At 33.3% G+C, this 21959-nt stretch overlaps 1 protein-coding gene across 1 annotated transcript; it reads left to right on the plus strand.

Moving 5' to 3' along the window:
* Positions 1 to 1079: 1079 nt before the first annotated feature.
* On the plus strand, positions 1080 to 2340 carry LOTGIDRAFT_153597 (hypothetical protein; the record flags this gene model as incomplete). Its single annotated transcript, XM_009059624.1, has 2 exons — positions 1080 to 1413; positions 1856 to 2340. 2 exons carry the CDS (start codon positions 1080 to 1082, stop codon positions 2338 to 2340), a joined length of 819 nt encoding a protein of 272 aa, XP_009057872.1.
* Positions 2341 to 21959: the final 19619 nt, after the last annotated feature.

Below are 21959 nucleotides of genomic sequence, written 5' to 3' on the forward strand. Positions count from 1 at the left end.
GCTGCTGCAGTAAAAGCTGCCAACGAAAAGAAAGCAGATGATGATAGAAATGCTGAACAACGTAGACATAAAATTAGTAATGGAAAAAAAAGGTTTAGGAGTGGCAGATATATTAGGTACAGTTAAAGAATTTGGAAAACGATTTAGAGAAGAAACTAAGAAAACTGTTAAAGAAGGATTAAACACTATCATAGACAAAATGGAGAAAGGAGAAATGAAAGTCAAACATAAGGGTAATGGAATATTTTTAAAAAACATTCACACAGGAGAAGGATTATTTCTTTCAAAGTATAAAGGAGAAGGAGTGATTTTTGGAACAAAAATATAGAATAAAAAATGGGGAAGAAATTCAAACATTCAGAAATATTTCCTAGTAGCCCAATGCTTTTGTGTATTTGTTATTATAAGTTCCGGCTCTGGGAAAACTCATCTCACTTTTAACATGTTGACAACACCAAACCTTTTAGATTTCAATTCTCTCTGTATCTACACAACAACACCAGAGCAATCATATTATCAATTCCTCAAACCTTTAGAATATTTACCAAAGAATGATGTTCAAGACATATTTCAATATTATTAAGAAACGAAGAAGAAGAAGTGGAAATAAAAGATATCATAGATAACTACATTAAAGCAAAGATTCCATCTTTCTATCCAACGGACATTAAAGTTTTTCTTACGAAAAATGTTAATGATCTAGACTTGTCTAATGTTGATAGCAGTCGAAAGAACTTAATATTGTTTGACGACTGTGTAGCACAAAGAAATCAAGCTGTTCAACAAGAATTCTTCACGAAAGGAAGACATCACAACTGTCACTGCATATACCAATCTCAATCTTTTTATGGGATGGATTCTATGTTCATTAGAAAAAATGCAAATTGTTTTTTATTATTCGAATTAAACGACAAAGATTTATCTCAAATCATTCAATCTATAAATCACGGAATGGACAGAGATACATTCAACAAAGTTTGTAAAGCTCAATGGAGAAACCCAGATGATCATGGATATGTATTTGTTAATACTAGAAAACCAGTTATGATCGACATATTTTAATTTTATTTTTTTAAAAAATGAGTAGCGATTGGAATAATATTTTTAAAAGAAATAAAGAATATATCAAAGCTAAGAATAAAATAAAGTCCCAAGTTGAAAATAATAAATTACAACAACTTGGATTAACAGAAAATCTACAAACTATATGTCAACCAATATTAAAATCTCAAGAGGATATTAAAAAGAAATTAGCTTTAGAATATAGACCTCCTATAGAACCTCATAAAGATCACCCAGAACCGAATCAATATGATGGTATTATAATTAGGTCATTAGATGATATTAATAGTCTTTTTTCAAACCCTAAAGCAGATTTACCAAAGAGCATTACACCAATCGTTGATGATGATGGTTTGTTGTTAAATGGATTTAGAATTAAATTTAAGTCAAATTCCCCTATATTCAAATTCGATACAAAAGACTTAATATTTACATTAACAAAAGGGTTAATAGATTTAATGAATGGCGGGGACTTTGATATTGCCGATTACAAGGATTTAATAGCATACTCAATATTTCTACATGCAATTAGAAAGTCGGGACCCGAAACAAATCGATCGAAAACAGTTGAAACATATATATAAAAAAAGGTTATTCCTGATGAATATGAAGTTGATGAAGCAGACGATGAATATGAAGATGAGGTATCAGATGATTATGCTGAAGGCAATTCAATTACACAAGAAATAGACGATTTCGAATATATGGTAGCTAGACAAGACAAGACAGTGGACAGGTATAACGTTTTTATCCGATAATGGAGTTACATTCAAAACCATAAGTTTACTACCAGGAAGCTACGAATACGTAGCCATTAACGATTATCTTTCTGAATATGGAGGAAGTCTAAATGGTAGAAACAATATTGGATTCGAAGGTAATTTGAATCTGAACAAAATAAAATTGATATTGAGAAATAATAGTCAAGTTGATTTCAACGTAGAAAATTCATTGAATACGTTACTAGGATTTGATAAACGAGTATACACCCATTCCACTTTAGCACCACACAAAGCTAATATCGAAAATGATATTGACGTCATTAATATTCACTGTAATTTAATAAACGGTGGATTTTTTAATAAATACAAACGTATTCCAACATTCACTGTTCCGATTGGATATAGAATTATAGAGAAACCATTTCAAACAACATATTTACCACTTAATTCCTTTATTAAAGATATAAATCTGGAAATCAAAGATGGTAAAAATAGGTTTATAGATTTTGGTAACGAAGAAATTGTTATTCAACTTCATTTAAAACAAAAGAACTAAATTTATTCTGTAATTAAACACTCTATATTATCTTCTTGAATAGTTAGATAATCGAAATCATCAAATTCGTAGTTTTCATCCATGTTCAATTCTTTTCCATCGTTGTAAGGATACATAATTCCTTTATCATCTGGTGCTTTTCTCTTAACGAGATTCAGATAAGCTCTAAAAACTTTGGCTGGTTTCTGACAGTTATAAAACCGGAAGTATACGTCAGAGGTCAAATATGAAAGCATCAACTGATAGCCAAGGTCAATGACCTTTGGCCCAATAAAGTTCAAGGTCATCAAAGATCAGGGTCAAAAATTGAAAATATTGAATTTCCAGAAACTGTTCCTTTTTTTAATTATGAAGCTGAAACAACTGGCTCAAAGGATGACGTATCTGTATGCAAAGTTCCATTTTGAACAAATGTATTCTTTGCGAGTGATACCTCTGGCCAAAAATGTCAATAGTGAGTAATATAACCCGGATGTGCCACGCCCATCACGAGCTCTGTAGCTCTGGTGTGGAGCAGAAAATTGACAAGTTTCAATCTTTAGACTATTAACTTTAATAAGGATTTTAATTGTTCATATTTATCCCAACAGACCACGAAAGTGTTAAATGATTATCTAATACAGGAACGCGAAATATTAAAGTTGCATTCAAACTATTTCACTCAATGATAGGTCCCATATTGTATTATGGTTCTGAGATCTGGGGGCTCGAAATGAACGCAGAGATTGAAAGTGTACAAACTAAATTTTGCAAATGGCTTCTATACACAGGACAAAAAACCACCAACACCATGATCAGAGGGGAATGTGGGAGGTATGAGCTTTATATTAACTATTTTTGTAGACCTATTAAATAATGTTTGAAAATCCAAGAAATGGGAAATCACAGATTACCAAAACTATGTTATAATATGCTATGTAACCAGAGTGAGATAGGTAGAATCAAATGGTGTACTTCTGTTAAAAATATACTATTAACGCATAGTTTTGGGGATGTATGGTTTTCACATGGAGTGGGTAATATAAAATAATTCATAATTAAAGACAGCTGTCTTCAATCTTGGCCATCAGATATCACCACTTCTACCAAATGTCAGTAGTATTCCATTATCAAAAATGAATTTGTATGTCAAACTCAAATTTGTCTAAATCCTTCATTTTTCATCTGGCTAATTTTAGATGCTCAAAGCACAAGTTAAATATAGAACTTGGAAGACATCAGAACATTCCATTTCATGCTAGATTATGCAATATTTGTAATTATAAACAGGTAGAAACAGATACCATTTCATACTTGTCTGTCCAGTACTACAGGATTTAAGAGTAAACTTCCTTTCAAAATATTGCCACTCGAACCCAAAAGATTTCAAACTTAAGTCTCTATTTACAAGCCAATCTAAGCATGTTTCAAAGCATGTTTCAATAATGATTTAGTTTAATGGATACATCACCTTAAGTAGAGATTCTATTTTTTAGTCGTGTTAAAGATGGGTTTCCTTATTTTTTAGTGTCAAATTAAGCACTATTTGATTAATTAGTGTTTCTAATGAATTACCATGTATTCTTAATCATAGCACCATGTTCTTAATGCATATAATTAAGAATTTTAACAAATCATAAATGTCCATGTATGTTTAGTCTGAATGAACAAAAACAGACTTTTGACCTTTCTTGATCGGTCACTCATAGGAATCCTGCAGGTAATTCTCTTCTAAATTAACTAATTATGAATTAATTATGGACATGTGAGACAAACTGGTCGCTTCGAGCTAGATTAATCCTTATTCAGTCTCATTTAGTTATGATTGATGTCAATGGTTGCGATAAATTGTTAATAAGACTGTCCTTGAAAATTTAGGGGAGACAAAGGCTAGGTATTTGAGACTCTTGCGACATTCGCGACACCGTCTTCACTTCATAATGTGTTGGAAATCACTAAATACAGGTAATAGATGACGGGAGTGTGAAAAAAACAGCTTTGGTTACAAAAAACTTAAATCACTATTCAGAAATATTAAACCTGAACTTAAAACATTTTGTTACATTAAAGTTTCACGCTATGTGATCTTCAAACATCTGACCTACTTTCAGCCTGTGTCCCCATTGAAGTTAGACAAGTAGAACTTATGTATACATATCGAGATAAACGCTGTGGTCTTCAGACAAGTGACAGCTAACTTGCCATTTATAGTAAATTTCTGTACCGTGTTGTTGAGATAGTTTTTTCGCAAAATGCTTGCTACTCATGCTAAACACAATAAAGGCCAAAAAGGAACTCCAATTGTCAGTTCAAATGATGGTTTATTTGTCCACTCCCTTTTCTGAGTCATTCAGTGCTATAAGGGCTCGTTGGCCCAATAATATTATTATGTGGTATATTATGTCTAAGTTGCAACATGAGGAGGAAATTTAGCAATGAAATTGGCGAAAAATAATTATTTGCATCTCATTGTAAAGTTTACCTTAACGAAATATTGATCTACATGATACGATGGTTGATTCATAAATAAACAGAAACTTTCAAAATGAAATTGATGCATAAGTGACACAGGTGTTAAGAGGTTGTGTAACATTCAAGTGTATAATGTATTTATGTTCTTAGCAATGCTAATCTTAGTTAAGAAAAGGATAGGTTTTGCTTTCAAAATAGCATCCGACACGGATCAAGTGTGAATAGTGAATACGATACATCGATCATTACTGAATATTTACAATTCATGGTACCACCAGAGCCGTAACTTTATCAAGGCAAGTGCCTCATGCCAAATTTGATAAGGAATAAGAGTTATATAAATGGAATGAAAAAATTGAAAAATATTAATATAATATCCACTAAATACATCGCTTACTCGACGTCTTCGGTAAAGGTGGTTTATCTGGTAATGAAAGGCAACATAATTTTTAACTCATAGAAAAAAGGCCCCAGTTACAGCCCTGACCACATTTGCTAATAGTCTATGAAGAAAGATACATCTATACTTAAAAACTTCTAAAGCTCGCCTGGCCTGTCAACTGTAAATCAATAAGGCCTGATAAGCGCCACGCTGACCTCTTCTTTGGATCCAGTCTCAGGTCCATTGGCCTTGGTCGACGAAGAATTATCAAAATCATAACTGATGTAGCAGCTCAAGCAGAATGTTTTGAGCATCCACTCCAAAAAAATTGTATTTTTTCTGCATACACAGACAAACAGAAATCCAAAACAAGCTTGGACATTGTCAAACAAATGTATGATGTTTTGAACATATGTATGATTGTGTTGATGGGGCTTTAGACTTTGGTTTTATTATACAAACTAATGTGTCTATAGTCGTGTCTAGTATGTGAATATGATTCTAGTTTGAAATAGTATGCAGCTTTTTTAAACTAATCGCGAAGGGTCTTAAAGCATACTTTGGGATTAATGGTGCGAATTAATTGATAAACATAAAAATATACAAAACTTCTTCACAAATACCCTCAATTTAACGTCAACTGTTATAGATTCGTGTATATATAATCATAACGTATATAACAGAAACAACAAGGGACTATATTATGGTATAACACACTTCTTTAAAAACAAAGTACATAACGTTTCAACACAATTAACACGTGTTGTCATCAAATGAAATGGAGAAAGAGGGAGTAAACATGGGAATATACAGCAAAAAAGAGGGAAGCCACGAAGCCGTAAAGCAGGTCATAACAGTACATCAATGAAGCTAATCTAATAACAATGGATGAAACAATTAATAAAACAATGATGAAATACAGGGGCCAATAGAGTGTTGGAAACAGACAGATAAAGGATTGATAGATGAATGAAGGAGATGGAATAAGTTAATGAAGCCTTATTTTGGAGATGTAAATTTTCAGTATCACTATACAAAAAACCCCTCTATAATCCAATAAATCCATAAAACTAAATAATACTTCATTAGAAGCGTGGTTCTATTCTTTGGTCGTGGCATCTGGAACTGATGACCAATGTTGACCAAGTTTGAAACTTAGAATGTTATGTCCATTCTAAGAGGTAGTATTTTGCACAATTTGTATCGCCGAAATCACAATAGACATATTGCTTAATAAGTTACATTCAAGAATGTTTAAGTCGAAATAAGGATGTCAATATTACTTGTTCGATAAGGTTTAGTTAAATACTGCCCTATACATGATTTTAACAAGATTGCTTTGTTTATTTACACCATCCTAATATTAGACGAATTCCCCAAAAGTTTGTTTGTTTTGTTTGAGTCGATTGTCAACAACGTTTACCAAACACTCTTCTTGGTTTACTAACGGTGTCTGTGAAATGTGAACATGACTCGTTCCAAAATGAAATGTAGTTTAAGGTTAACGACCTGCCTCTCTGCACTTGTTTGGGATATTGTATACGGGCAAAGCCATTCAGTGTTCAATGAAGCAAATACAATGTTGTGTATGATGGCTAAAGGTGTATTCCGCTATTTTTGTTGGTCGAATTGTTTTTGCTTTTCAAAACATTACGTATTAAGTTCGTTATAACTTTTTGGAAAGTGTAAGATAACTACTCTATATAGAGCCTGTTTCCCAATCGTATTATGTCAATAAGTATTGTTTATACAAAAAGATCATCTCAGCGTATGATATAGGCATGATTAGTGGAAAATTGTGGAGAAATATGTCTCGTACTTATTCTGAAGGTTTCAACAAAAAACGTCGAGCCTTTATAAAGCCGAACACCAGAACTAGTTCAAGCTGCTTAATAAACAATAATTAGTCTTCGTATTTATTTAGACGTTATAAAACAAATTCAGTTTGATCAAGAAGATACATAGACGTAAAAAGCATATTTTAGAATTAATTTCAGGTGTGATTTATGACAGTTTTGATAGTGGAAATTTATCATACTGCTCCTTTAATATTCAAATAGTTTTCGAAGTTGGAGTCTGTGATTCCTGAAATTTAACAAAACGTGGCATTTGATCCTCTTTTATTGGTTGGACTTAATTTATTTAACGCCAAATGAAAAAATATATAGACTAAATTCACATTATAGCTGCGCAGACTCTCCGAATAAGATTTAGGCGTCGGGAGGCATCGGAAGTGTCTTGTCCTGACAAAGTTCGTAATAGATTAACATTATGAAGATGTGCGGGTATGGACGGTACATCCCATTATCCGCTAGCTGTGAGTTCCTCATTCAATTCTCTTGCAGTCTACCATTGTCACACTCATTTTCGATTGACCTATTGGATTTCTAACACTGTTTTGGAGAGTTTCAATGTGTGTTACGGTCTTTCATCGTTCATATAATTTTGATTTTGAGAGAAACGACGATGGAATTGTATTTTGGATTAATGGTTAGAACTGTTATGCCAGGTTCGTCTTTTTTTTTAATAACATTTACAACGACTGAACAATATTTTTGTTTTCAATGTGGCAGGACGAATGTGGTCGCGTGAGGACGTCAGACAGACATGTCAAAGTTCTTACAGCGGAGTAAGTCGCAAAGCATCGTGTCCAAACCACACCCCCATTCGTCATACTTCCTAAGGTCCGTAGTAACGCAAATAAAAACTATTACGTATTCATAGCTAATTGTTGTCCAATCAAAATTGGTCCTATTGTATTGGTAGCAAATGTCAGCCAATCAAAACAAATCAATCATTATGACGCTTTTTTGCGTACTTTTACATATTTTGATTAATATGCAGCCTATGGTACAGAATTGAGTAAGATTTTCGTAAAAGAATTGAAGCCAAGAGAAACTAAAACCTTACTTTGGAATACTTACTTGGAAAGAATGGGTTCTTATCTCTTCAAACGGGCGGTGGCAAAGCGGTGTTGTGTTTTGTTTAGAAAATCGCATTTCTGTTCTACAGATCTCATTGGTCAGATTTAAAAGCAAACGAGTGGATTTCAAAAATTTGTGAGAAATAAGGTTTGGTCTAAATGCGGGTAGGGTATTGGGGAGTACGCCCCTCAGATCAAGATGCCTCCTCGGGATGACTCCAAGATTAATAATGAGATGGCACGTAATCCCCACTCTCCAATCCTAATTTGAGGGCCAGATGAATTTCTCACTAAAATAAAAGATTTGTACCATCTAGTATTTAGAGTGTGTGTCGTACGTTTTGATTATTGCAGTTCTATTCGAAAAACAATATTTATATCCAGACATTAGTGTCCTTAAGGTGTTTCAGCCTCACTTGTTTTAACTATTTCTTGTTTACCTGTTTACAAAAGAGTTGGGGCACATCTAGGGCGTTGACGTGTTTCATACACAAAAATAAATAAATTGGTGGCTGTGTAAAGTCATTATTAATCGATAAGAACATATTCCCCCATGTTACCCTCCAAACGGTTTTTCTTGGACGCAACCAAATATTTTTCAATGAAAATTAGAAGCAAAAGCATTGTCATATGGACACTCGTCACACATATCACACTCGGTTGGAGTGGTTGGTCGTTTGGTATTTTATACCATCTCCTTTTAATAACGACACAAAAGCCCCAGATAAAATTACCTGACTAATGCATATTATAGTGTAATCACACGAGACGAATATTTAAATATATAAAGAAAAATAGTTATATTAAACTACGTGTACACTGATTTGAAATATCTTCGTTTAAACGGCAATTCATTGATATGTAAGTTTCAATCGGCTATATTTTTTTTATTTGGTCCACTTTTATACGATTATTTGTCTTGATTTTGATGAGATATTTGGTAAATGAAATTGTTTTGCTTGTACGGATATTTATCATATAAAATATCATTCAAAACATGAATACCTGACTAGAACAGTGGTTAAAGCAACAAATGTGCCATTCAGGAAGTGGATTTGAGTCATGAAAATATGTAAATAGTCTCGATAAGTACAAGAAATGTCCGAAAATCGTATAATTCCTTCAAAAATATCTCAAACTATTGTGTCTTTTCTATATATCACACAGTATCCTTAGAATGACAAGTCGTCATTTTAACTTTAAATCTGGACACACGTGGATTTGAAGGATTAAATTTCGAGCTGTGAAAACTATTACTGATTGGCGAAGCTAAAAATATAAATCCCGTTTCTGTGACTAAAGAATGATTGGTCAAAAATAATGGAGCTCGAAAATACCTACATGCTGTTGCTTCTCGCGAGTTTCTTTCCAGCTCTGTAATGAAACAAATGGGGGTTTTAACTCCTACTTTTCCTTGATGAAATTTAACATTAAAATGAGTTAAACAAGATTATACAATGTACATGGATTGACCGAATTTTTTTAAAAATTGGACACTTCAGTTTCACATTTCTTAGTTAACAGTAAGATTTACGACCAAGAAGTACAATCATTTAATACATCATACACCTTCATAATTTCAACCAGCCAAGCATACCAAGGATACAAATCTTAGAGACGAACGATTAACATAGCTATCACAATTTAAACAGAATTATCTACGAACAATACAACATTGAAGGCAGAAAACAGGTCCCAATAGGATACGAGCTACATGCAATAGCACCAAAAAGGATGTAATTCCACTTATTCCATAATACACAGCCTCTGTGAGACATTTGTTATTTATGATATTCTGTTTTGAAATCTGCTATTGTTTTAATTGAAATTAGATTAGAATTTTGTTTATTTTTTTTTGTATTTTGATATCTTAGGTAGTTGTCAGAAAACAAAAAAAAATTCAAATTGCAATCTGATTGCAGTGCGTTCTTACTTTTGAATTTTAATGAATCGGTCACGTGACCTAATTTAGATATGTAAAAATGGGAACGTCCCTGGACAAAATCGAAAATGGTATAGCATAATTGTCTTCACCAAACGTTTTTAAATGACCTGGAATCGAAAATGTATATCTAAAACTCAATTTTTGCTAAACCGGAAGTGTGCCGTTGCATAATGTGCAAATATTTTGCATCAAGTCTGTAGGGCTTATTTATGAACCGCTTTACCTGAAATTTTCTTTAAAATGTTCATTGTTATAAGACGTATCTGGTGAGGCTAAAAAAAATTAAATTTTTAAATATTTTTGTGAAAAAAATTTGAATCCAAAATTTTCAAAAAAACTCAAAATTTCTTACTCAGCCGCTAATTATCCGATTGATCTGAAATTCACAGGACATATACAGAATGTCCATACAAATAAATTTTTACAATCAAAATGTTTCTATCACTTTCGGTTTTTGCATGAGAACTTCCGTTTTATTTTAATCAAGCCTGGCACCCCCACTTCCGATTTAAATTGGCAAAAACCATATATGTTGTCTGTCAGTCATAATTAGAATGCACTTAGCTGAAAAAATCCAAACCGGAAGTGATGCATAAGCCGTCGCCTCGGACTGACCCATTTTAGCAAAAAATTAATTAGTCCTCCATTTTTTATCCGATTTTTATTATTTTGGTGTCTATTAAAACCTTGTAACCTTGTCTACAGTTGTTGGAACAGAATTTTGAATTTCGAATTTGAATTTTTTTTATATTCGTTTGAATTTTTTGAAAATTCAAAAGGCCACACCATGTGACCTTGACCTTCGATGACCCTGAAAATTGCACTGTAGGATGTTCTTGACCTCAGCTATCCACAGGTGTACTCATATTGGTTGAAATATATAAACTTCTGGTTTAATAGCCATTCAAAAATTAACATTTTTGACAACTTTGGACGGCTGTATGACCTTTTCTAATAAACACAGAAAATTATTTTTTTCAATTTTGTAATTCCCTTTTGATTATCTTCTCAATGATATATGACAATAATCCATTAAAATATGTTTTAAAAATATTGGGGTTTTTTTTCGACTGAGGGTTCTAACTTACAATGTAATTAACTCCTAGCAATATGGTTTGTATATTCAGGATCTGCTCCATTTTCTCTTTTCAACGATATGTGACATGGGTGGTTTAATACAAAATTGAATTTGTGAAAATAGGCATAACAGTGTTAAATGTTTATAAAAAATGTGATAAAAATCTGTAGATTGTGGGGATTTAAACGATTGACAGGTGTTATAACAGGTATATAATATGATAGGAAAGCTATCCATATGAACTTTTGACATGCAGGTGTGAAGTAGTTTGGGTCATAAACAGATTAATCTGATTCTCTTTTAACACTTAAAAAAAAATAACTTTTTTTTTTCAATTTTTTTTTTCAATTTTCACTTACAATAATTTAACATACACTCATATAGAGTAGTGAATTTTTGATACATTAACCTGTTCGAATTTTTTCTGTACCATTAATAGAACTCTATCTGCAAGATACACACAACAGTTTTGGTTATTGGTGTTAGTTAGGCTGATGGAATAAAAGCAAACAGCGGGCTGTCTCTAGCAGACACTGACCGTGGAATCAGAATACAGAGCGGGATTCTAACCCACAGCACTTAATCGCCTAGCAGGCACCAATTCAATTGGCTTCCGACTGCGCTAATCCTTAGCAATAAAAAGAAAGTGGCAATTTTATCTTCTGTTAAGATTATTATAGGTTATAAATAAATTAATCTAATTACACTATCTTTCAACTCTATAATAATTCACATTTTTTTTTTTTAATTTTTTGTAAAATTTCCCCTTATGATAATAAAACATACACTTATTTAGGGCAGTGACTTTTTGATACATTAACCAGTTCGAATTTTGTCTGTTTGTCTGTACCATTAATAGAACTCTATCTGCAAGATACATTATACAGCAATTTTTGGTTATTGGTGTTATGCTGAGGGGATGAAAGCAAACAACATTTATTGTCGTCTGTTAAGCTTATTATAGGTCATAAATAAATTAGTCTGACTACATAATCTTTTAGCTCTATAAAAATTCGAGTTTTGCTATATTTTCACTTACAATATTTAAACAAACGCTCATTTAGAGCAGTGAATTTTAACTACATTTACCTGTTCGAATTTTCACGACGTTTGCAAACTACGAACTTTAGTTTTGGTTATTATTGTTTTAAGGTTGAAAGCCAACACCAGGCCGTCTCTCGAAAACATTTGACGTGGCATTAGATTAGATTTATTTCTCCCAATGTTAGAAAGATTATTAGTTGAATTAAAAGAATCTGGTTCAGACTATGTTATTATGGGGGATTTCAACCAAAATATCTTGGAAGGTCATTTGTATATGCTAAATTGTTTTCAAAAATTTGGTTTTCAACAACTTGTTCAGCATTACACGACTGAAGGTGGGACACTTATAGATCATGTTTATATCAGTAAAGAAATTCCGTCACAGAATGTTCACATTTCACACATACCTGTATATTATAGCTACCATGAAGCTATTAAAATAACCATACGATAAGTTATATTGATACAAGATTGAATTTACCCTTTCACAAAACATTGCTCTTTAGTAAAAGTCTTACAGCTATCAGGCAAAGTATCACGGGCCACACTCAGTGCTGTTCACAGCTCTAGTATCACTTTCCTCTCACAATTGTTTGTCAATTATGTCAATTGGTATTTTTGAAAGATTATTAAGATATAAGATAAAATATAATATATACCAGGATATCCTTTTACAAAACCTTCGAAAATTTCGAGTGATCGTAAATCGGTACATGAAGTGTAAGTAGCAGTTTGAAGCGTGTCACAAAACACATGTAAGTTTTGGGAGCCCGTAATTGTCCAGACTGCCTGTAAGTTATCACGTAAACTTTCAAACGGTCCGGTATTGATGGAAATCAGTCAAAATATGTCAAATTATATACACGTATATCACAAGTTATCAAACTTGCATATATTTGAATAAACCGTAGCTTTCTTTTCATTTTATTCCCATTATTGCAATTTTCACAATAGCCTTATTATCCATCTTTACTTGAACATTAAAGTGTATTTGTTTTTATAACCCAAATCAGAATGGGGACAGCACTTTAATTTATTCTATTATTCCATTCATTCAATTGACAATTTTGAATGTGGCAGTTTTTTGTCAGAATTTTATGAAATTTAGTGCGTAGGTTTTTTATCCACAAGATTTTCTCCGCATGTCATTGCATTCTTCGAAAGCACTGCTTTGTTTTTGTTTTGACTATTTTTGTCGATTCTGGTCACACTAACCAGTCAAAACTGCACGGCACACGTGTTTTCGACACGATTATTTCTAATACTTGACGTATTATTGTTTAAATGTAAAATGACCCGGAACGTTAACCATTCAGTACCTTTTTCGAATTAATCGAATATATATAAAATATTGAATGACCACGATCAAAAGGAAGTAATTCAGAACAATATGTTACAAACATTAAATTTACTTTTTTAAAAGTTTTTTTTATCAGCATATTGAACTCTTGAACTTGGTCTAAATGAGTTCACACATGATAACAATTAATTTGTATTATTTCAATTTTGATCATAATTTCACTTGTATCGATTCTCTCAAGTGTCTAGTCTAATTCAAAAAGTAATATGCGAATAATATCTTTTTATTATGCTATAGGTTTTTTAGGTTTCCTGGCGTTACTGTCAAAGGATCGTTAATATGCAAGTCTTGCAGCACATTAGTTAAGCTTTTAACAATAAGTATATATTGTTTAATATTGTTCAATAAAAATAGTTGGTTATGCCATGCAGTGTGCAAATACGAAGGGCGGCTAGTTATCCTACTCTGCTGGAAGCCAGAGTAAGATGGTATTATTCCATCCCTAACTTGACAATCAAAATGGCTTCACGCTTTAAAAAAACCAAAAACTAGCGCGTCTAATGTGTCTTATCTTAATCATTCCGTTGTTAGCAGCCATAGAGAACACGAATCGTGACGGTACAAAGAGCCAGTGCGAATAGAGACGGACAATGAAATGGAATGTGCTATGAGGACTATTTATCTTCGTACAGTTACATTATCCTACTCGTTCCATTTCCAACTGTTGAGGGATTGTAAGGTGCCTAGGCTATACATAACGCCAGCTTTTAACAAACCCACAACACAATACTCGAACCCTGCAATCATGCTTATGAATTGTCCATTCAATACAGTACGTCGATTGCATGGGCCAATACTAGAGCGCCATTGTTTTCCATCTTGTATTATTTCCACAAAAATCGATATTCATCCGTTCCTCAGATACGACCGTTTTAGTCCAGTATAGGGTAGCAGGAGAGACGAACAGAATTATGAATCGTTTTACTCAATGTATTGTGCTAACTTTTTAATTATTCAAAAGTTATCCGTGTATAATGTATTCAGCCTGGTCACATGAATTCGGTTCTTTTACTCTTTATCCGTATGGAAACATTCAAAAGCCTGGAATATTTCTTTATTAAGTGTTTCCATGACAACGTGGAACATGTCTAGAAATTGAGCCGTGATGTCTTAAAGAACTGTGTATAAGCTTGAATGAATGATAGTGTATCGGAATTCCTTCCAAGCCTATCATGTTTCTCTTCATGGAGTGGCTGACCTTTCATGGAGTATGACCATTTTTATACTATATTATCAATTCCAGGTAAAGTAATGTGTCTTTCTTTTTGTTTAAACATGTATCTGTTTTGATGTGGGGATAAGAGCACCATTTCCCACCATTCCAAATTCCAGTTTAACAACGTTAGGGTTATTTGAGATTTTGGGTCACGCGAGATACACCGATTTCTAATTAAAGTCAAAAAAGATTGCAGGGAACACCTAAGAGAAAATCCCGAAATGGTAAGAATTTATAGTGGGATCGCAATCGATCAATGATCCTGAAAGGGTAATAGGGAGAAAAACGTTAGTCTAGTATAGGTCTCTCCATTCCGCCTGCATTACAGGATTAACGTACCCACGAGTCAGTTAAAATTAGTAAAATAACAACATCAGGTGTACTTGAATAATTTATGTAATTATGTTTATTAATTCTTTATCGATACTTGGCTTTAAAATATAAATGACATTTTCATACCAGGTTGTTGCTTACTACCGATATAACATCTGTGACGAAACCGTTATAAATTAATGGAAGAAATCTCTAATAGGATGTGGTGAATAAATAAATTAAAAATTCTAATATCATTCGCATGGTGGATATTCTTTCAGGTATGTTGCGCTATAGAGGTGAGGTCTATGACAATTTGTAAATGGGTTATAGATGGTCAAAATCGCTACCGCCCCAACCGCTAATAAAAGTAAAATAAAATAAGTATCGTTTATTTCAAGATCCGCAGATCTTTCAAATTGCCAGAATTTTCGGTGACGTCAATACTATGGAATCACAGATTTTGTTAAATTTTGCGCGGTAGGGTTCCACCCATTTGTAAATTCTAATATCTTTCGGTCTTTTTCCGCGGTTCTATGTTACTTTGTATATAAATTTTAGTGTAGTGGGACATATTGGAAATAAGACTTTTTATCTTAATGGGTTGCCAAAATAATTTTATTTTTACCATTAGTGGCATTAGGTGTAGACGAAGTGATTGCTATAATTATATGCTTCATGGCATATCACAAGCACGAGATATAGATAAATAAGACAATTTTATACATAAATACTTCTATTCTAATAGTAAGTAATAGTATTCCATTCAATTCTTCATTTCTTTGAACCATATCAAAATCAAAATCAAAAGAAACAAAACAGGGATTAGACAACAATACCAACATACGAAAACAAAGGCGTACGGGAGGGCAGACTGGTTTGCCCGAAATTTTCCAACGAATTTGACCTGAATTTGTTTTCCTAAGTACAACAATAGGAGTATCGGTACAACAATAGGGGTATCGGTACAACAATAGGAGTATCGGTACAACAATAGGAGTATCGGTACAACAATAGGAGTATCGGTACAACAATAGGGGTATCGGTACAACAATAGGAGTATCGGTTATGTGTAGGAATATCTCCAGATTTTGGCTTTCTTATAAAGAGCCTCGTTTCGATTTATCTTGCTCTATCATATTGTTAAAAAAAAATTTCACATTTGTTTAAGTCATCTATAAATTTGTAAAACCATTGCGAAAGCAAAATATTCTTATATTATTCCTATCCTGAATTGAACCAAATAGAACAATATTCAACAAAGCACGCAGCTTATTATGACTGGCCTCTCGAACATGACAGCCGCCATAAATTATCTGTCAAATTATATGACAAAAGAGATGATTTTGATTGTTCCTTTTACCGGCAGTAATATTCCATAGTCATTAGTCAACATCCAATTTCCTTTATCTGACGATTTGTTAGGCTCGTGCACTTTTTTCATATGAGGACATTTCGGTTGACTTTTACTCTTCTATTAAAGCATGGTTTCAAAATTGAAAGAAAAAAAATCCATCGTCGACATCATGAAATTAGTGGCTCGTGAATGAGGATATTTTGACTCTCTATTACTCTATATTACAGCTCGTCAAATTTAAAATTTAATTAAAACCATTACATGTATTAAATTTCAATGGTCGGCATCATTAAATTATTGACTTGTGCATGTTTTTCACAATACATCGCCATTATATGTTATTGTGGTCTTGTAAAGTCCCTGTGTCTATTTCACATAACGTCCCTGTGGTTGAGTTATCTTTTCATTATTATCATTGTTTATGTTTCCTTGGGATCTTCATTAAATATTAACAGTTTGTCGTTGCCTTTGTTTGTGTTCCACCAACTTGACTCATCCATAAACTGTCGTGGTGGCTGGCTGTGGATCGAATCTCCTCGTCTCCAGTTAAAAAAGGTCGAACCAAACTATTATAACAGGCAGGTTGCATTTCTTGCAAATAGACTTCTGTTGGCCCGTGTTTAAAGCGCGCCATTTTTATATTTGTGTGTCCTCATTTTAACATAATCAATGGCTTCAGTCCGAGCTCCAAAACAGAGAGTCCTCACAAAAGACGAAACTATAACATCTTTTGAATCATGGAAGCAGAATTTGACGTATATTTTATCACTCGACGAGAATTTCACCCCGTTTTTAAATGCTGATGTAACATGGACGAAGAAAACAGGGATAACCCTGAGAGAGGCTTAACGCTGAAAATGTGCCCATTATGTTTGCAAGCAAACCGAGGATCGTCTAATCATTTTCTAAGTATGTGCCCTTATCTACCAGAGCAAGATAAGAAGTTTATGTCCCGCGCTAGGCAAGTGGTAGTGGATTCCGACATAGAAGACGTCTCCGACTCATTGACAGCCGTAGTTCCCATATCTTCCCGAAGAGTTCAGGTCGACCAGTCACCCTATCTTGACACATTTTATCATCATCATGTTCGGGTAACCATTGATTCTGGGTCAGAAACCAACATGATTAGCCACTCTTTAGTACTACGTTTAGGAATACCCGTAACGAAGAGCACTCAACATGCCACACAGGCCGATGGTCAGACTAATCTTAAAATTGTTGATGAAACTCGATTTGAGCTATTTCGAGACACACACATACTTCATCTTACTGCCCTCGTTGTTGAATCCATGGCCAGATAATGAGTTATAGGATGGCATCATTACAATATCAAGATATTACGAATTTCGTAAGCTGTCCACAGTTCTAGTTTTAACTTGTTGTCTGTGCTTCTCTCTTTGCAGCTTTGATTTTGGTTAATGGCTAGGACTTATGTATTGGTTGAATTTTTTTATTGTATATTATTAACGAATGTGATATAACAAATTTCGTCGCAGAGTGGCAACAAATGTAGTTGAAGAATGCGTCTACCAAAATATTCGCAATTTGATATATATTATTTTTAGGCTATAATATTAGGTTATATCACACAACAATACAGTTTCCGGGTTCATAACAAAGGTTCATAAAATCGATATGAACTCGTAGCACTGGTTAATAACCAATATATTCGCAATTCGATTTATGCTGTTTTTAGGATATAATATTAGTCTGTATTGTTTTGATGACCCTAAATATTCCGACGATATCGTTTGCATCTAGCTGAAATATTGTAATACGATAGAAGTAAATCACTGTATAAAAATGTAGGTACATCACACTGATCACTTGATTATTTTACTTATTTCTTAAATTGCTCAGATGGCCCGCTCACTTATCTTTGTCTATATCTCTACCTCTTACCACTTTTTAATCTATTACCACAGTCTCCATTTAATTAGTATAATAAATAAGGACTTTGATTTACTAACTTATGTACTTTATGAAATATATTTGTGTATGTCTGAATGTTTGATCAGCAAGGCAGATTCGAATAAGCATTTTGCTATTTATCTATAATAAAGAAATATTGTTTACAAAAAAAATGTTCTAACATGAACAAAAATCGATGATGGCTGGTTTGAAATATTATTTAATTCAGTCACTACTGGCCTTTCACTGGTATGTGAACGTTTTTTTTTAATTTCTCAAACCTGCATATTATATTCATGTTGGTAGTTTGGGTGTTTGGACTACTATACTACTTTTACTCTTGATTTTGCCATACTTGCTTTTGCTGGTATTCATTTGCCTTGGCATCCTGTTTCTCGAATCCACAATGTAGTACTTTAAATGTCAACTTTGCATCCTGTCAACACTAACCATAAAGATAATAGTGTTATTTTTGTAATTATTACTTCAATTTTCCTATATAAATCTAAAATCTCAAGCTTAATGAATCCCCTTTATTGAAATTGCTGTCACGGAAAAAGCCGATTATTCCAGAAGCGGTTTCGTAGGATGCAGAGATATTGAGTTTTTTTTAATAGGCATTGGAAGAACCCGGTACTTTCTTAAATAGTTTATTCTTAAGTCATTGATCAGGCGATAATCTAAGTCCCATCATGGTATTATGATGTTTGTTACAAAGAGACATTACATTGTACTCATTATTACGTTACCCTCTGATGTATTTACTTTGTTATCTTTCTTATCATTCTTGTTATATATTTATATGTTTTATTCCCCGATGGCGACACGTGCAAATTGTGAAATTATTATAGTTATTCTATAATGTTGTCTTGTGTTTGTGATCAGTAGTCACCATGGAGCCAGACAATAATTCGTTAGACTAGAACCGAGCTAAAATTTATGTACTCATCCAGAACCGATCCAAAACTGGGAGGAACATTTCTAAACTTAAGCGCATGATATAATAGAGGAATTCTGCTAGGACAGTTCAAACATTAAGACACTTATTCGAAATTTTATTTCCATTGAGGCGAGAGACATATATTGCCTTATATTATAATGATTATAATCTAAACTATCTTTCTTGCAGCTTTAATATACTTGTGTACTGTTAACAGATTAAATAAATTAGTTTAGAGATAAGAGTTGAAAAAATTTTGTCCAGTATACATTTGATACAATCTGAACTTTTAGTTTGAAACCTGTACTGTAAAATTAACTCCGCTAGACATATTTTGAAATAGAACGTTAAATTCCTAGTTTCAGATATATGTTCTTGAAGGAATTTTGTGATTTGCGTAATTTCTAGCAATTCTGAAGGCTATTTATATATTTTGAGACCAAAATAAACGCCCGAAAGTGGCTAATCGTACTTCAAACAAAGACTGAGTGGTCTGATATTATCTCCAATATTGAAATTACATAAAATCTAAGTGATTGACTCAACGGGAAAAATACATTGCGTTGAAATGCCGATATTAAAAAAATATATCATTCTTAATTTTCTGTTTACCTGGTTCTTATGGTATTGACGTAACCGATCCATTAGCTTCTCTTTTATACTTTCTAAATTAGATATTTAGACTCGGTTTTCAGGACTGATATTGATCCACGTAACTGTTTTATTCCTTAATTAGATAAAATTGCTAACTAAGATCGAAAGTATCAAACAAGAACATTCAAACCGTAATTTATTGGCAGATCGAAGATATTGGACAGTGTTCGTACTGTCAGTCAATAACTGGAAGATCGAGACTTCAATTTTGAACGTTGATTAAGAAGTTATCGATCTGAAATATCGGCAAGTCCATGGAATCATTGATATCAGGCCACTGATTACGATGAATACGGTGAAACAAAAAGGTGGTTATGATTCGCCGACATTCCGTCTTTATTACTGCGCAGTGATTAAGAACAATTCGAACCGGAATATCCGCATTGAATCAATCTCTCTGACTCATAATGTAATAAAGGTGAATGTGATTAGACGAATTTCCGCTTTTATTACTGCACAGTTGGTGAATTTGAAAAGTGTTGAAGAACAAATCTATCCGAAGTATCGGCTAATTCATGGAATGAATCTGTCCAAAGATAATGTAATTACGGTAAATATGATACGCCGACCTTCCTTCTTTATTACTGAACTTATCGATCAGCAATATGGAATAGTCCATCAATAATGTAATTCGGTAAATGTGATACGCCGACCCATCTTTTTCTTTTTATTAATGTATATATTTGCATCCATTAATGTCCTAAAAATATATGCGTTCTGTATCAAGTGAAATGAATTGAAAGTTACACTGTAATGAATCTTTAAGATGACGAGATCTGAGGTCTGAGAGTAGAACCCACTTCTTTTATTATCGACTTCTTTTTTTTTAACAATATTTATTCATGATTTACAATAGATAATTACATGATATGAGCAATGGTTTCAGAAACAAGTCGAAGCTTATACTAATCCGTTACCAATCAATTTAACATTCAAATATACAATTATAATTTATTTACATTTTTATGATATTGTTATGTCAATATAGTGCAGAAAAGTGAAGAAGAGAACAGTGATTTTGGCCTGGGTTCGAGAAGGAGACAGTGTTCAGATGCTATACATATCTGCTGCGTGGTCACCAAAGCTATTTGGGAAAGGTTGGAGGCGTACATGGCTTAAAGGTTCATGAGATCACGTTGTGATATTAGATTGGATGGGGAATAGGTAAAAGAGATTTATTTAAACCGCGTAGTTATTGTTATAAATGACTGGACCACTGAAAAGATATGGCTGTACGTTTTGTTATCCGCAGTATTTGTTCCGTTTAGGAGAATATTCGTGCATCTAAGGCCAGGAGGCAGGGTGTGGATTGTCTGATTTCGTTGAAGAGTGTAGTTTCTGCAAATCAAGAGATAATGAGAGGAGTCTTCTATTTGATGGCCACATGAACAAGAAGGATCTTCACCTATATGGTTAATGAATTGATGATACTTTAGCTGACTTTTCGAGTTCCTTAGTTGACAATGGAGTATGTCAGGTTTTCTGTCATTAGTGTAGAAGTAATCTTGAATGTGAGGGATTTGTAGGAAGGATGAAAGTCTAGATTTGAAAGAAGAGGTGCTAGTAGTATCCTTAATGGTAGAGGGGAGATTGTTCCAGTCACGGATTGATAAGGGTAGAAAGGAATCATGGTAGTAGTTGTTGTTTGTATGGATGGTTCTGATGTCATTCCCATTACGGACTGGATATGGGTTCATTTCAGCAACTGTAGGCGGGACAAGAATATTTAGATAAGAGGGTGTTAATTTGTGTATCATTTTAAAGAAGACAGTGAGCCTATGCTGATATCTGCGTATCTTTAGTGCTGGAATTCCTGATTCACCATACAGTAGTTTATGGGAGGTGCCATGGGGTAGGCCTGTTATAGTCCGCAAAGCGTCACGGTGGAGCTTTTCGAGTCTTTCTTCATCTTGTTGGGTACAGTTGTTCCAAATAACATCAGCATAGTCGAATAGAGGTAGTATATTAGTCTTATAGATGGTGAGTAAAGATTTTCTGGATATACGGTATTTGAGACTTCGGAGACAGTTAATTGGCGGAGAGACC

Source organism: Lottia gigantea (assembly GCF_000327385.1).
Source record: "Lottia gigantea unplaced genomic scaffold LOTGIsca_4, whole genome shotgun sequence".
In the NCBI taxonomy this organism is placed as follows: Eukaryota; Metazoa; Mollusca; class Gastropoda; family Lottiidae; genus Lottia; species Lottia gigantea.